Genomic DNA, 16,671 nt, shown 5'->3' with positions numbered 1-16,671 from the left:
AGGCGTCTGGATCCTTGACGTATGCACGCGTTGAGGTACTCTCGTAGACCTTGTACCTCGGGGCCAACGCCTGCTGAGCGTCGATGAGTCCTTGAGCGTACGGCGTAATGACACGCCCTTGAGCGGCCCACTTCTCGGCGTCGCTGCGGTGGGCAAAGGCCGTCGTCATCATGTCTTCCATGTGGTGCATGAGGAAGTGGAAGGGGTCCATCTCGCGAGCCGGCAGGGCCTCGCTGTTCGTGGACTCCACAAAGTTCGTCGTGCGCCAGCCGTACAATGGCGTCGTGTGCAGGTGCGGGTAGAGCGCCCACGTGTGGGGGTCGATCTTGTTGTAGTACGTGGCCGCCGCAGGCAGAGCTACGCCCAAGCAGCCCAAGGAGCTGCGGAACGCGGCCTCGGAGGCGCACCCTTGGGCATCGTAGATGATGCCTTGGAGGTCGGGCGTGAACGCGGAGCCGATGTTGTCCACGCCGTTGCAGATCAAATGCCGCGTGCAGTGGATGAGCATGAGGTCCTTCCAGTCGGAGGCTAGGATGCCCGTGCCACGATCGCAGAAGACCGGCGTGCCGTCGAGCTCGATGTCGTTGGTCGTGCAGCAGTTGAGAAACCAGTCGTAGGCCGCTGCCGTCTCGGACGGCACCAGCGCCACGGCGAGAAGGACGTTGCGGTTGTTGCCGTCGCGCCCAACGAGGACGAGCATGGTTCCATTGTAGGCGCGCGCCTTCATGTGCGACCCGTCGATGCCGACGACGCGTTGAAGACTTGGCTGCAACGAGCGTGCGATCGGGTTGCAGATGAACGCACCCCAGAAGATGCCCGCGTCTTCTCGCACACTGCAGGTCGTCGCGTTGAGCTTGCCGAACGTCTCCACCAGCGAGTTGATGAACTCGAAGCCTGCATGGGCCGCACTCTCGTTCGCCGCGATGCACGTGTCCTTGGCGCGGTACATCATCCGGGTCGGGACAATGACGCGAGCAACGTCGGCGACCTGGGCAATGACAGTCGGTGCGGAGGTACGGGGGTTGGCGCGAAAGGCCGAACGGGCTGTCGTGTTCGCCTCCACTTGGCGCTGCGTGATCTTGGTAGTGCCCGTGCAGCCGTGGTGATCCGTGCACAGCGCCGAGACGCAGAAGCCGCGTCGTTCCCCCGTGAGCTTCGTCAGCTTCACCTTGAAGGAACAAGGTGTTGAACTAGAGCAGACGATGGCAACGTGCCGTCCGCCGCTTCGCTTGAGGTCAAGGACCGCACGCTTGCCTTGTTGCAAAGCAAAGTCTTGGATGCCGTGGATGGCCTCGCGGCGCGTGGTAAAAGTCTTCTTGGGGTGGAGGGTTGCCATTCGAATGTGAGCAAGGTGGCAGTGCGCCCGCCTGGTCGCAAGCCCGCCCCGAGCTCACTTCCGAGTCCGAGCCGTAGCTTGAAATGTTGGTCGTTGGGGTGCTGGCACACTGTGCCAGCGTACAAATATCAAGTGTGTGTAGTTATATGGTGCTGGCACACTGTGCCAGCATACTAATACCACGTGTTTAGATGAATGGGGTGCTGGCACAGTGTGCCAGTATACAAATACCAAGTGTTTGGATGAATGGGGTGCTGGCACACTGTGCTAGTATACAATTATCAAGTGTATTTGACAAATGTCAAAACTGGGTGCACCCTGAGTGTCCAAAACTCAAGTTTTTGGCCACCCAGGGTGCACCCAGTTTTGACATTTGGGATCCAGTTTTGTCGGCAAAAGTTAAAAACCACCCAGTTTTGACATTTTCCCGTGTAAGAATGGCTCCACGACATTGAAACATTTGCATAAGGCGAGGTTGCTGAGCTATATATGTGTTTGTGACGCGGAGGTGCTTCGTAAAAATTGACCATAAAACGCTACAACCTCCAAAGAACGTGAGCCAAGAAGTCACGGGTCGTGTGAGCGTAGACCTTATATTCTTATTCCGAAGGGCTTGTCATTTGCATGCAAGTCCTCCCCCCCCCCCCCGCCACCAGCACCGCCGTTTAGCACGGTTGGTTACGTAAGGTGCGAAAGTTCAACATACATTGACTCTGAGACTCATAGACTCGCACGGAGACCCATAGACTTGCACAGAGACCCATAGACTCGCACACAGAGCCATAGACTCACACAGAGACCCATAGACTCACACAGAGACCCATAGACTCGCAGAGACCCATAGACTCACACAGAGACCCATAGACTCGCAGAGACCCATAGACTCACACAGAGACCCATAGACTCACACAGACCCATAGACTCACACAGACCCACAGACTCACACAGAGACCCATATACTTGCAGAGACCCATAGACTCACACAGAGACCCATAGACTCACACAGACCCATAGACTCACACAGACCCACAGACTCACACAGAGACCCATATACTTGCAGAGACCCATAGACTCACACAGAGACCCATAGACTCACACAGACCCACAGACTCACACAGAGACCCATAGACTTGCAGAGACCCATAGACTCGCAACAGAGATCCATAGATTCGCACAAAGATCCACTGCAGTTCCACTGCTGGACTATAGTTTTTCCGCCTGAGGACGACTGCTTGTGTTGCGATCGAAACGTCGTGATTTATTTTATTTTTCTACCTACGTGACTTTACCGAAAGAACCAAAGAATATGGATTCCTGCAGTCACGAAAGCTTCAAATCCAGATAATGTATAGTATAATATTGTAGTGTATAGGGTAGTAGTGTATAGTGTAGTCGTGTATAGTAGTGTATAGTGTAGTAGTGTATAGTAGTGTATAGTGTAGTAGTGTATAGTAGTGTACAGTCTAGTAGTGTATAGTGTAGTGTACAGTGTAGTAGTGTATAATCTAGTCGTGTATAGTAGTGTATAGTGTAGTAGTGTCTAGTAGTGTATCATATAGTAGTGTATAGTAATGTATAGTGTAGTGTATAGTGTATAGTAGTATATAGTGTATAGTGTAGTGTATAGTGTAGTGTATAGTCGTGTATAGTAGTATATAGTGTGTAGTGTATAGTGTAGTGTATAGTCGTGTATAGTAGTGTAGTAGTGTATAGTGTAGTGTATAGTGTAGTAATGTATAGTGTAGTCGTGTATAGTAATGTATAGTAGTATATAGTGTAGTAGTGTATAGTGTAGTAGTGTATAGTGTATAGTAGTGTAGTAGTGTATAGTGTAGTAGTGTATAGTGTAGTAGTGTATAGTGTAGTGTATAGTAGTGTATAGTAGTGTATAGTGTAGTGTATAGTGTAGTAGTGTATAGTGTAGTAGTGTATAGTGTAGTAGTGTATAGTGTAGTAGTGCTAGAGTCTGTCGCCAGGGAATGGGAGATGTGGACCGCCACTACTCAACACGCTGCCACCGCGACCCTCACCAGGACAAGCGGCCTGAGAAACGAACGAATGTGAGCACAAGCTCCATTTTTCAAAGCGTCGTCTGTATGCCAGCTTTGTTTCTCTTAAAACAAACGTAAACGGTTAATTAACTCTAGAAATTAAGGGAAACATGAAAAAAATTGGAAATGGAAAGTGAACACATTCAGACGCTGTCTTTCCGACAGACCTGTTCTTCACCTGAGGACGGCTGCTTGCGTTGTGGCCGAAACGTCGTGAGAATTGTATTTTATTGTTTTATGTTTATTATTTTATTATTTCCCTTCCACGTGACTTTACCGAAAGAACCGAGAAGATTAATCCCTGCAGTCACGAAAGCTTTAAATCGAAACATTTGAGAACTTGAATATATTTGTGTAAAAAAAAAATCATCTTTCCCCCCCCCCAACAGATTCCCAGCAGAAACACAATTCACGCGTCAGCTGAACATTTCGTCCAACAGCTTTTTAAGGCAGACAGAATGAAAGTCACAATCTCACTCCGACATCCAAATCTTATACCCTTAGTTTTTTCGGTAAAGTCACGTAGGTAAAAATTGAAATTAAAATTAATAAAAATAACATTTTCGTTCTTTTCTATCATGTGCACTAACAGGGGCTTGCGCACAAATACGTCCACGTACACATCGTGCTCTTTTAGCCCCCCCCCTCCCAATACGTTCCATTCATTGGCTACCACATTCTGATAAGCTCCTCCACCCTCCTAAGTTGTATTTAAGAACTTGCATCTTGGAATCCCTGCCTCACTTGATACAGCAAATCTAGCTGTGACGGTCCCACCTAATGACGGAGACTTGTGTTGCCTCCGAAACGTCGCGATTTTTATTATTTTATTTTTATTAATTTTAATTTCATTTTTTACCTGCATGACTTCACCGAAAAAACTAAAAGTATGAATCCTTGCAGTCACGAAAGCTTCAAATCTAGAATCCAAATCTCAACTCGTCCCTTTGTCTCCGGCAACATTTAGCCTGCCGTACTTCAACAACAAATCTCGGGAGATTTCCCCGCGAACGCCGACACCAGCACGGTGAGATCAGTCGGTGAAGCTCAACCGGGCAGAATAGGTGCAGCAGGAGGTGTATAGACTGTGAGTAGAGTACGGGGGGGGGGGGGGGCAAGCAGGACAACATTCTACACCGTAACCCTGCAGTCTCTGACCCTAAATCCTCCAACCGAGCATGGGAGCAGACGAATGGGATTGGCTGCAGGTTCAGCCGAACACACGTGCATGTGCGTGCGTGTGTATGCATGCAAGCCTCAACGTGCACATAGCCTGGCACAAGCGCCGTGGTGACGTCACCGCCACTTAGTGACGAATGTTGTACGCGAGCTGGAGTGTAGCGGTTAGCACGCCGAGCTATGAACCCGGCGACGATTACCTTAACCGGTTCTGTGCCTCCCCTAGGTAGACTCAGCCTCAAATGAGTACCTGGTGCTGTGTGTGTAAACATCGTCACTGGGGAGACAAAGGCGGCCGGGCGTGAATGCTGGCCACCCACCCCCTCGTGTGCCGTGCCGGCCTTCATAGGTGCTACTCGCTAACAGCACTTGCCCCAACAGTCTGTTAAGGCTATACGGGGGATCTTTGTCTTTGTATGTGGTTGTGTATGCATCTCGATGTGTGCATTGTACGTGTTACATATGTGTGTGCGCGTCTGTGTGCTGTTGTGTGTCTGCGTCTGTAATTCTGTGCAAGGAGTGGCGTTGGCTTGGGTTTGCGCTCTGCGCTATGAACCTGCCAACGTCAAGTGATAATCATCTGAGCCGGTTCGTGTCCCTCTCCTAGGTCAACCCGGCCTTAAACGAGTTGCCGCTCGCTGTGTCTTTGTTATTTGACTTCTTTCGCACCGCACGTAGCCAACCGTGCGCGCTCATGTGTCCGTGTGGGCCCTTTGCACCGCACGAGAGAGGGGTGACGTGGAACTCACAGCCGAAGCCGACCAGTTCCTTGAGAAGCTTCGAGCGCGTGGAGCGAAACGTCGGGGACGTCACGCCGAAAGACGCGCAGCACGAATGCAAAACGCATCGGAGAAGTTTCGTTTTGTTTTTCATTTATTTTTCATCGGAAAACCAACTCGAGGATACGCGCATTATGTTGTCATAGACTGCCTTTATTTCCAATTGCAAAAAGGTGGACATCAACACTCCTGTTAACGGTTCACCCGTATTCTTGTACAGGGAAATTGAGTTTTCAGGTCCATATGGCGGACAGCCGTTTCAATACGGGCGCAAAAAAAAGTTGTCTATTTGTTCGTGTTTCTTCCTTGTGATGGGACTTTGCAGGATGAACGTTGAGATTTATGCGGGCACGGGGTGACCACTAAGGTCTGAGTTGGTCTGTAATACGGCAGGGGGCACTGATAAGGGGTTGACAGGTATGTAGTGGTGCGGGTCGGTAGAGGAAAAGTGGACAATTCCCTGTCGTGGTCTTTAGCCACCGAGATACGCCTGTTCAACGCGACTAACCAGCGCTTCATAAACGCACGCACATGCCGACGCGACAGCAGAGGTCGCAAACGGGTTTTGATTCCTTCCCCGTACCCGGCCGCACCAGGGTCGCAAACGGGTACCCAATACCCGGCTGTACCCGTACCCTACCCGTACCCGGCCGGGTACGGGTAGGGTACGGGTATCGGGTACCTGATTGCGACCTCTGGGATGAAGCCATGTTGCAGGCGCGGGTGGGTTGATTCTAGGAACTTGAATTGTGAGAAGAGACAAGACGTTGGGAAATGAGTGACAAACGGTTACTCACCAGTGACTCACGGCTTACCCGTACCCGTACCCGGCCGCACCAGGGTCGCAAACGGGTACCCTACCCGTACCCGGCCGGGTATCGGGTAGGGTACGGGTATCGGGTACCCGGTTGCGAGCTCTGCGCGACAGCAAACGGGGAGAAGTGCATTGAAAATGCAAAACGTCAAAGTGTAACGAGAAAGCGCGTCCGTTTCAGGAGTGGTTGAGTACGGGGCAGCGGATGCTTAAGCCTTTTCGAGTTTACCGCTATCTCCGCGGGGGGGTTCCACGTTAATAGCCCTCATCGGAATGAGTGATGGTGTAATCCGGATACTTGGTCTTCAGCTTCTCCGTGGTCACGGAATGGTCAGCTTTCCCAAATCCCTGTGCGCACAGGGGAGACACACAATTACGGGAGTTGCGCGCGAACGGTCCAAGACCCTACATCAAAGGAGGGCTCATGATGTAGATGCTTACCCCGAGCTCATATTACTCTTTCTTTCTAGATTTGAAGCTTTCGTGACTGCAAGGATTCATACTCTTCGGATCTTAATCACGACGTTTCAGAGGCAACACAAGTCTCCGTCATCAGGTGGGACCGTCACAGCTAAATGTACTGCATCAAGTGAGGCAAAATTCCAAGAGACAAGTCCTTAAATACAAGTTAAGGGGGCAGGGGCTTATCTGAATGTGGTAACCAGGGAATGGAATGTGTTGGGGTGGTGGGCGGGGCTACAAGAGAAATTGGCGAACGTCGACCTGGGCAATAGAAAACAATCGGTGTACCTCAACCTAAACCGGTGTTGGCTGAGAATACAAATACAAACAAGTATAACCCGTAAAAACAAAGTTTTTCACTATAAATCCTTTATATGCGTGGCGGCTAGAGTCCTCTCGTCCTCTGGCTTGAGATGGCTGCCACCTATGGGTCAGATGATTGCATGGCAGCATTAAGCAATTGGTAATTAAACATAATATTTTTGTCCTAAAAAGTGTAAAATTTTTGAAAAAAATTTTCACGAACATTAATTGTCACGCTCAACGAGTCTGTGTGGAAAATGTCAGCTCGATTGGATCACGGGAAGTGGGTTAAAAAACGACCGAAAGATTGCACGGTCGTAAGCAAGCAAGCAAGCGCGCAAGTGAACTTAATATAAAGGATTTAAAAAGCAGTACTGTTAAACGCTGGGGATGTCAACACTCGGTAAAGTAGAAAAGTACCTGTCAAATAAGATGGTACAAATGTGTAGTTAAATCTTTTTTACATGGTTATTAACATCTTTCCAATGATTACTCAGTTTGTACCCATCATCTCAATACTCTGATGGTGCGTTGTCTTTGAACTGTGTGCCTTTCGACGTCATCTGGTCGAACACCGTATGAGACTAGGCTCTAAGAAAAGCTGTCTCTGGTGTGGACCAATCAGTTTCAAGGACAATGCATAAATTATCAGAAAATTGTTTTTTTTTGCATTTGACTGCAAGTATTGTGGTTAATGTTAACACGATTCCTTGCAGAAGGTGTCAGTTTTGTTGCCAGAAAAAAGGGGAAAAAACCCTATTAGGTCAAGACCCTGTTCGCCTGCGTTCAAAGCCGAATTGTCACAGAGGTCGGCACGCTTTGCCGTGAAACCCACGACCTGGGTTCGACTCCCTGCCACGGCTAACATTAGTGGCAAGCGGTATCCGAACTGCGCGCGGACCCCCCCCCCCCTCTCCCTTAGCGTGGCCGCACGGGGAGACGCGGTTGGTCTGGCCGGTACGTACTATAGAGTGGCCGTACACCTTGATGGTCTTGGTGACGGAGTCGTGCTGGATACGACCACCACCCAGGCACTCGCAGTCCAGGCCCAGCCTCTCCACCTCGGCGCTCAGTTTGTCGTAGATGTCCGCTGCACAGCGGGGCGGAAAGGGGGCGGCACCCGGCACGGAAATCAGAATCGTCAAGACGAACCGCTGCACAACCGCTGCCAATTAAAACCCGCCTACGAAGAAAAAAGATCCCCCGTATAGCCTCGACAGACTGTTGGGGCAAGTGCTGTTAGCGAGCGCCTTTGAAGGCCAGAATGGTGCACGAGGGGGTGGGTGGCCAGCACCACACCCGACCGCCTTTGTTTCCGCAGTGCAAATGTTTTTTTTTTACATAGGTATCCGTACCCGATGTGTAATATAATACTACCGTATACTATAGGAGTGTAGTATGTGCAATGTAAGAGTGGATATAACAAACCTGTCAACCCCTTATCAGTGCCTATCTTATTACAGACCAATTCAGACCTTAGTGGTCACCCCGTGCCCCTTATAATACTCAGCGTTCATCCTAAAAAATCCCATCACAAGGGAAAAACACAAACACATAGACAAATATATGTTTTTGGCCGTATTGAAACGGCCGTACGCCGTATGGACCTGCAAAAATAAATCTCCCCGTACAAAAATACGGGGTAAACCGTATGGGTTGATATAAAATGTATATAAATGTACACACGTGTAATAAAGTACGGTAGTGCACAGTAAATAATTCACTAATCATCGGTAGCATCCGGGTCAGATAGAACACTAGATATTTTATTAACACTTTATAAATAACACGAGATTATTAACACTATTTATAAATAACACTATTTAGAACACTAGATATTGCTTTGGACTCGTTTCTTGCGCCTGGTGATATAGTTACACGCCGTCAAACCCATCGCGCGCGTGATGGCTGGGGCGGTGATTTGACTCCTGGCTTCTCGCCCCGTGCGTGTAGCGAAAGTACGAGTCACAAACTGTAAGTGTGAATCGGGATCGGTCACGTATCAGCGGGTCCGCGTACTCTGACACCTTACTGTGCAAGTACAAATTGTATAAGTGCATTAATTCCCGCGCAGTGGACGGACAGAACCTGCAACCGCCTGGCAAGATACGCACCCAGGATCTGAGACATGCATATTAAAATAAAAACAACTAAATTAAATCACGACGTTTGGGGCGCAACACAAGCGTCCGTCATCAGGTGGTGACAACCAACAGCGAAAACACTCGCTGAGGTATGCCAAAGAGATGATTTAATTTAGTTATTTTTATTTAATTTATTTTTATTTTCACTTACGTGACTTTACCGAAAGATCCAAAGAGTATGGGTCACGAAAATATCAAATCTAGAATTAATGGAGTATTTTGTAAAATAGATTGTAAATTAGTGTAAAACTATCAAACAAAAAAGGAGATAGGCCAAACACTTCCAATATAGGAGGACACTTGTGAAAAAGTCTCATAATTGAGTGAGGTTATTCATCTTCTTGGTTCTTTCGGTAAAGTCACGTCGAAGGAAAATAATAAAATAAAAATAAAACATAATAAAATAATTCTCACGACGTTTCGGCCACAACGCAAGCAGCCGTATTCAGGTGGAGAACAGGTCTGTCGCATTCAGAGTCTGCCTCCTCGACAGACCTGTTCTCCACCTGAAGACGGCTGCTTGCGTTGTGGCCGAAACGTCGTGAGAATTATTTACTCATGTTTTATTTTTATTATTTTATTATTTTCCTTCTACGTGACTTTACCGAAAGAACCAAGAAGATGAATCCCTGCAGTCACGAAAGCTTTAAATCAAAATCATTAGTATTGTTATACGTGGTCACTCTGTCGTTTAATTCAAATCACGAAGACCGAATAACTGAAGCTTCCTCTGTGCATTAAACAGACACACCCACACTTTCGGAAGACCTGCTTCAACTAAAGTTAGCCCGGTCGCGAGTGTCAGTATATCTTTAGTCTTGCTTAAAATAACCGCCCCCCCCCCCAGCCGCCGCGTACCATCGCAATCACTTTGGGGAGTGCCACCACGTTTACGAGCAGAAATCTCACAGCTCCAGTGAGTTAGAGGCATGCGAATTGAAGCTTAAAAATCCCCCTGGGGTCAGGTGCATCAAATATTCAAATCAATGCCTTGCTTTATTTCGTCACGTAAAAAAAATCGGTGTGAGCCAGAGGTCGCAAACGGGTTTTGATTCCTTACCCGTACCCGTACCCGGCCGCACCAGGGTCGCAAATGGGTACCCGTACCCGTAACCGGCCGGGTACAGGTACCCGTTCCCTACCCGTACCCTACCCGAAATGAGTGACAAACGGTTACTCACCAGTGACTCACGGTCTACCCGTACCCGGCCGCACCAGGTCGCAAACGGGTACCCGTACCCGGCCGGGTACGGGTAGCCGGGTATCGGGTAGGGTACGGGTATCGGGTACCCGATTGCGACCTCTGGTATGAGCCAAGTGAGACCTCTCACTTCGGAGGCTGGACTTTGCAAACCGGCCACCTGCATCTGGCTAACGTTGCAGGTGAACGTTTCCGATTGACGGACGTTAGGGGCGGCGCGCGGGCAACCTTTCTGCACGGAGCCTGCACCCTTCCCCCCTGCTCTGCACGTGCTCCCTCCCGGCTCTTCCGTTTCCTCCACCGTAACGCAAGCTCGGTCAGCAAGGGGTGGCGGCAACGGGGTCGGAACGCGACGGCCTTCCTCACCGTGGAACTCTGCCGAGGGGAAGCCTCGCACCACGTCCTTGTGCGCTGCCCCGTCCTGCGCGTGGACACGCACCAGGACGTACTTGTAGATGGCGTCGTGGGACACCTCCACCGCCTGCACGGCGCTCAGGGACATCTCCAGTGGGTGGTGCTGGCCGCGGACAACTAAGAGAAGGGGAGTGGGGGAACCCAGAACAAAATACGTTCGAACACGGGGAGAGAGAGAGAGAGACGCAAACTCTAAATATACAGCAGCAGGCGTCACGGGTCGGGATGGAACGCACGACCTCCTGTACACCAGGCGAGGGAGTTAACATCTCCTAGCCACCGTGATGATGATGAGAGAGAGAGACACGCAAACTCCAAATATACAGCAGCAGGCGTCAGGGTCGGGGTCGAACCCACGACCTCCTGTATACCAGGCGAGGTAGTAAACATCTCCTAGCCACCGTGATGATGATGAGATAGAGACACGCAAACTCCAAATATACAGCAGCAGGTGTCAGGGTCGGGATGGAACGCACGACCTCCTGCACACCAGGCGAGGGAGTTAACATCTCTTAGCCACCGTGGCGACCTCCACTAGCCCCACAGTACATAAAGACAAAGATTCCCCGCCTCCCCGGTATAGCCTGTGTTGTTATAACAATCAGTGTTGTTATAGCAATTCTATATTTATTAAAAATTTCGCATTTTCATGTGACGTCACATTTCTCACCCCCCCCTCGTCACACATCGTCACAAATGTCTGACCCCCCCCCCCCAGGTGCGTGACGTCATTTATGGACGGCCCCCTACCAATGAATTGCATCGTACACACACAGCACACACAGTACATTATAACAGTACAGTACTCACATTACCAATGAAATACACCGTACACACACAGTACACACAGTACATTAACACCGTACACACCCTACGCATTAAATGCACCGTACGCACAGCTAATTATCACAGTAGACCACACAGAGTGCACATAGACAGACACAGAGGCAGTACGCAGGGATACAAGACACATTCAGTACACAGCACAGACAGTACAACATTACAGAGTACACACACACACAACACACCAAACACAACACACACACCAAACCACACACACCACACACACACCAAACACAACACACACCAAACACAACACACACCAAACGCACACACAACACAAAACACACACAACACACCAAACACAACACACACAACAAACACACCAAAATCAACACACACACCAAACACAACACACACACCAAAAACACCACACACAACAAACACACACACACAAAACACAACACACCACACCCACCAAACACAACACACCCACCAAACACACGCACAAATCACACACAAAACAACACACACACCAAACACATCACACACACAAAACACACACACCAAACAACACACCACACACACACAACACACCACACACACCAAACAACACACCACACACACCACACCACACACACCAAACAACACACCACACACACACAACACACCACACAACACACCACACACACCAAGCAACACACCACACACACACACACAACACAACACACCACACACACCAAACAACACACCACACACAACACACCACACACACCAAACAACACACCACACACACACAACACACCACACACACCAAACACAACGATCAATCCCGTGTAGCCTCAACAGACTGTTGGGGCAAGTGCTGTTAGCGAGTAGCAGCAGCACCTATGAAGGCTACCGGCACTGTGACACACGAGGGGGTGGGTGGCCAGCACCACGCCCGGCCGCCTTTGTCTCCCCAGTGGCGATGTTTTTTACACCGCACCAGGCACTCATTTGAGGCCGAGTCGACCTAGGGGAGACCCAGGACTCAGCGTGTACAGACAGTGCAGACAGTACACGCTGACAGTATTATAGACAGTACACACTGTATAGACGGTGCACACTGTACATACAGTACACCAACTGTACAGACAGTACACAGTGTAGACAGTACACACACAGTATTATAGACAGTATACACTGTATAGACGGTACACACTGTATAGGCAGTACACACACTGCATAGACAGTACACACACAATACAGCCAGTACACACACAGTATTATAGACAGTACACACACAGTATTATAGACAGTACACACACTGTATAGACGGTACACACTGTATAGACGGTACACACTGTGTATACGGTACACACACTGTACAGACAGTACACACAGTATTATAGACAGTACACACACAGTATTATAGACAGTACACACACTGTACAGACAGTATACACACTGTGTAGACAGTACACACACAGTAGTATAGACAGTACACACACAGTGTAGACAGTACACACACTGTACAGACAGTACACGCAGTGAGACAAACACGTGGCTCTCACCTCTCAGGGCTCGCGCGGCGCGTCGTGGAGTTCGCAGCGGCCGATTCCGCACTTAGGGACCGCGGCAAAGCGGCGCTCAGCTCGCAGGGGCCACGTGGGAGGGAGGGGGGGGGCCACGTGGGAGGGAGGGGGGGGGCCACGTGGGAGGGAGGGGGGGGCCACGTGGGAGGGAGGGGGGGGGCCACGTGGGAGGGAGGGGGGGGCACGTGGGAGGGGGGGGGGGCACGTGGGAGGGGGGGGGGCACGTGGGAGGGAGGGGGGCCACGTGGGTGCCACTCACCGCGTCACGAACAAAACCGACTTGCGTCCCGCCTGATGATGCCGGTTGTAAATGACGGCCGGCGAAACGTCGTGCGATTCGGGGCCACGTTATGTACACGCGACACTGACCACACTACGGTTTTCTTGGTTCTTTCGGTAAAGTCACGTAGAATGGAAATAATAAAATAAAACATAATAAAATAATTCTCACGACGTTTCGGCCACAACGCAAGCAGCCGTCCTCAGGTGAAGAACAGGTCTGTCGAGAAGGCAGAGTCTGGACAGACCTGTTCTCCACCTGAAGACGGCTGCTTGCGTTGTGGCCGAAACGTCGTGAGCATTATTTTATTATGTTTTATTTTTATTATTTTATTATTTCCATTCTACGTGACTTTACCGAAAGAACCAAGAAGATGAATCCCTGCAGTCACGAAAGCTTTACATCCAAATTTTATTATGTTTTATTTCTATTATTTTATTACGTTTTCTTTTTATTATTTTATTATGTTTTATTTTTATTATTTTATTGTTTTATTTTTATTATTGTATTACTTCCATTACTACGTGACTTTACCGAAAGAACCAAGAATTTGAATCCCTGCAGTAACGAAAGCTTTAAATCGAAATGTCACACTACCGTTGTTGGCTGCGTCGGGTGGTGGCGGGTTTAACGACACAACATTTGTGTTTACGCGACTCTAACCCCCCCCCCCCCCCCAAGAAAATCTATGATGGATGATATTGGTCACGTGCTTAATTTGTGTTTTCGATTATTTGCCCCCTAAATAAACAATCTTGCCGTATCTCGCAACCCGGGTTAACGACCATTGGTGTAGTGTATAGTGTAGTGTATAGTAGTGTAGTGTATAGTAGTGTAGTGTATAGTAGTGTATAGTGTAGTGTATAGTAGTGTAGTGTATAGTCGTGTAGTGTATAGTAGTGTAGTGTATAGTAGTGTAGTGTATAGTAGTGTATAGTAGTGTAGTGTATAGTAGTGTAGTGTATAGTAGTGTATAGTGTAGTGTATAGTAGTGTAGTGTATAGTAGTGTAGTGTATAGTAGTGTATAGTGTAGTGTATAGTAGTGTAGTGTATAGTCGTGTAGTGTATAGTAGTGTAGTGTATAGTAGTGTAGTGTATAGTAGTGTATAGTGTAGTGTATAGTAGTGTAGTGTATAGTCGTGTAGTGTATAGTAGTGTAGTGTATAGTAGTGTAGTGTATAGTAGTGTATAGTGTAGTGTATAGTAGTGTAGTGTATAGTCGTGTAGTGTATAGTAGTGTAGTGTATAGTAGTGTAGTATATAGTAGTGTAGTGTATAGTAGTGTAGTGTATAGTGTAGTGTATAGTAGTGTAGTATATAGTCGTGTAGTGTATAGTAGTGTAGTGTATAGTGTAGTGTATAGTGTAGTGTATAGTAGTGTAGTGTATAGTGTCCCGGCGCGTGGCACGCTGCCGTCACCACGATGTCCTTGGCCTACTCTTCCACGTGGGCCACACAACTCGGAGTTACCCACACAACTCGGAGTTACCCACACTTCACCCCACCACAAGCGACTTGATGAGTACCTGCGGTGGTGGTGACGTTACCCATTGCGGGGAGCGGTGGTGCAGCGGTTAGCGCGCTGCGCTGTGAACCCGGCGACACGGGTTCGATTCCCGCTCACGGCCAACACCAGTGACGATTATCTGAAGCGGTCCTGGGCCTCCCCTAGGTCGACTCGACCTCAAATGAGTACCTGGTGCGGTGTGTAGTAAACATCGCCACTGGAGAGACAAAGGCGGTCGGGCGTGGTGCTGGCCCACCCACCCCCTCGTGTACCGTTCCGACCTTCATAGGTGCTCGCTAACAGCACTTGCCCCTACAGTCTGTTAAGGCTACACGGGGGATCTTTGTCTTTGTTACCCATTGATGCCACTTGGTGACAGAGGTGGCGTTAGCTGATTGTCATTGCGCATATGTGTGTGTGTCTGTGTGTCTGTGTGTGTGTCTGTGTGTGTCTTTGTGTTAGCGTAGTGGTTAACGCGCTACGAACCCGGCCACCTGAGTTCGATTCCCGCTCACGGCCACCACCAACAGCGGTGACGATTATCTGAACCGTTCCTGGCCCTCCCCTGGGTCGACTCAGCCTCAAACGAATGCGTACAAACATCGCCACTGGGGAGACAAAGGCGGCCGGGGGTGGTGCTGGCAGCACTTGCCCCAAATCTATTCAAGGCTATAGGGGGGATCTTTGTCTTTGGAGCGAAGTTTATTGAGGGGCTACGGCGTGGCGTTGCCTCGTGTCACAGATGACACTCGACCAAATGAATTCTCATGAATGAATTCTCATGAATGAATTCTAACAATGATAGATACGTTCCCTCTGTGGTAACAGCGGCATTACAACTGTGGCCACCACCACTGTGCGTTCAACGACATCGAGAAGCCGTTTTGAAACAGATAAACATTCTACTTACGAACGAGTTAGACTTCAGAGGTACTGTTCGTAAGTCGAATTGTTCGCAAGTTCAACTTTACTCCTGTCGATTACAAACTTTGTACGGCGTGTGAACTAAACACAGGGAATGGCTTTAAATGTTGTATAATCTCCTGGAGATGTCACTGGTTCTTCACGTTCTGCTGATTTAGATGTCACCGGTTCTTCACGTTCTGTAGATATAGATGCCACCGGTTCTTCACGTTCTGCAGATATAGATGCCACCGGTTCTTCACGTTCTGCAGATATAGATGCCACTGGTTCTTCACGTTCTGCAGATGTAAACGCCACTGGTTCTTCACGTTCTGCTGATTTAGATGTCACCGGTTCTTCACGTTCTGTAGATATAGATGCCACCGGTTCTTCACGTTCTGCAGATATAGATGCCACTGGTTCTTCACGTTCTGCAGATGTAAACGCCACTGGTTCTTCACGTTCTGATTTAGATGTCATCGGTTCTTCGCGTTCTGCAGATGTAACCGGTTCTTCACGTTCTGCAGATGTAGATGTCATCGGTTCTTCACGTTCTGCAGATGTAACACGTTCTTCACGTTCTGCAGATATAGATGTCACCACCGCCATCTATTGTGCGGCGATTGAAATTACAACTCTCGGTCCGAAAGGGAAATTAAAAAAAAGTGTCTAAGAAAAGGTTTTACCCTTTATGGAAATAAAACAGTTGTGTTAAAAAGTTAAAACACCAGGCAGAAACATTTTGCAAGGAATCATGCACCGTTTTGTATTTTAACATCTTAACACAACTGTTTTATTTCCAGATAGGGTAAAAGCCTATTCTTATATTCGATACTGGCAACGGAGGTCACATGATGTAAAAGTGTCGTTTGCGGTGACGAAACTCACCAATTGGCTGTGTCTGGGGCGGTGGTGGGTTAACGGCACGTTTATATTCACA

The 16,671-nt window shown here is 48.8% G+C and overlaps 1 protein-coding gene across 1 annotated transcript; it reads right to left on the bottom strand.

Moving 5' to 3' along the window:
• Positions 1 to 5,421: 5,421 nt before the first annotated feature.
• Positions 5,422 to 13,123, bottom strand: PHPT1 (phosphohistidine phosphatase 1). Its single transcript, XM_078616764.1, has 4 exons — positions 13,020 to 13,123; positions 10,636 to 10,800; positions 7,890 to 8,014; positions 5,422 to 6,507 (listed from the first exon to the last, which is right to left on the bottom strand). Exons 2-4 carry the CDS (start codon positions 10,769 to 10,771, stop codon positions 6,415 to 6,417), a joined length of 354 nt encoding a protein of 117 aa, XP_078472890.1. The 5' UTR covers positions 10,772 to 10,800; positions 13,020 to 13,123; the 3' UTR covers positions 5,422 to 6,414.
• Between the last annotated feature and the right edge of the window lie 3,548 nt (positions 13,124 to 16,671).

This window comes from Lampetra planeri, chromosome 51, assembly GCF_965212315.1.
Source record: "Lampetra planeri chromosome 51, kcLamPlan1.2.h2, whole genome shotgun sequence".
NCBI lineage: Eukaryota > Metazoa > Chordata > Hyperoartia > Petromyzontiformes > Petromyzontidae > Lampetra > Lampetra planeri.
The sequence above is the reverse complement of the archived record's forward strand: the minus strand, read 5'-3'. Positions and strand labels throughout refer to the sequence as shown.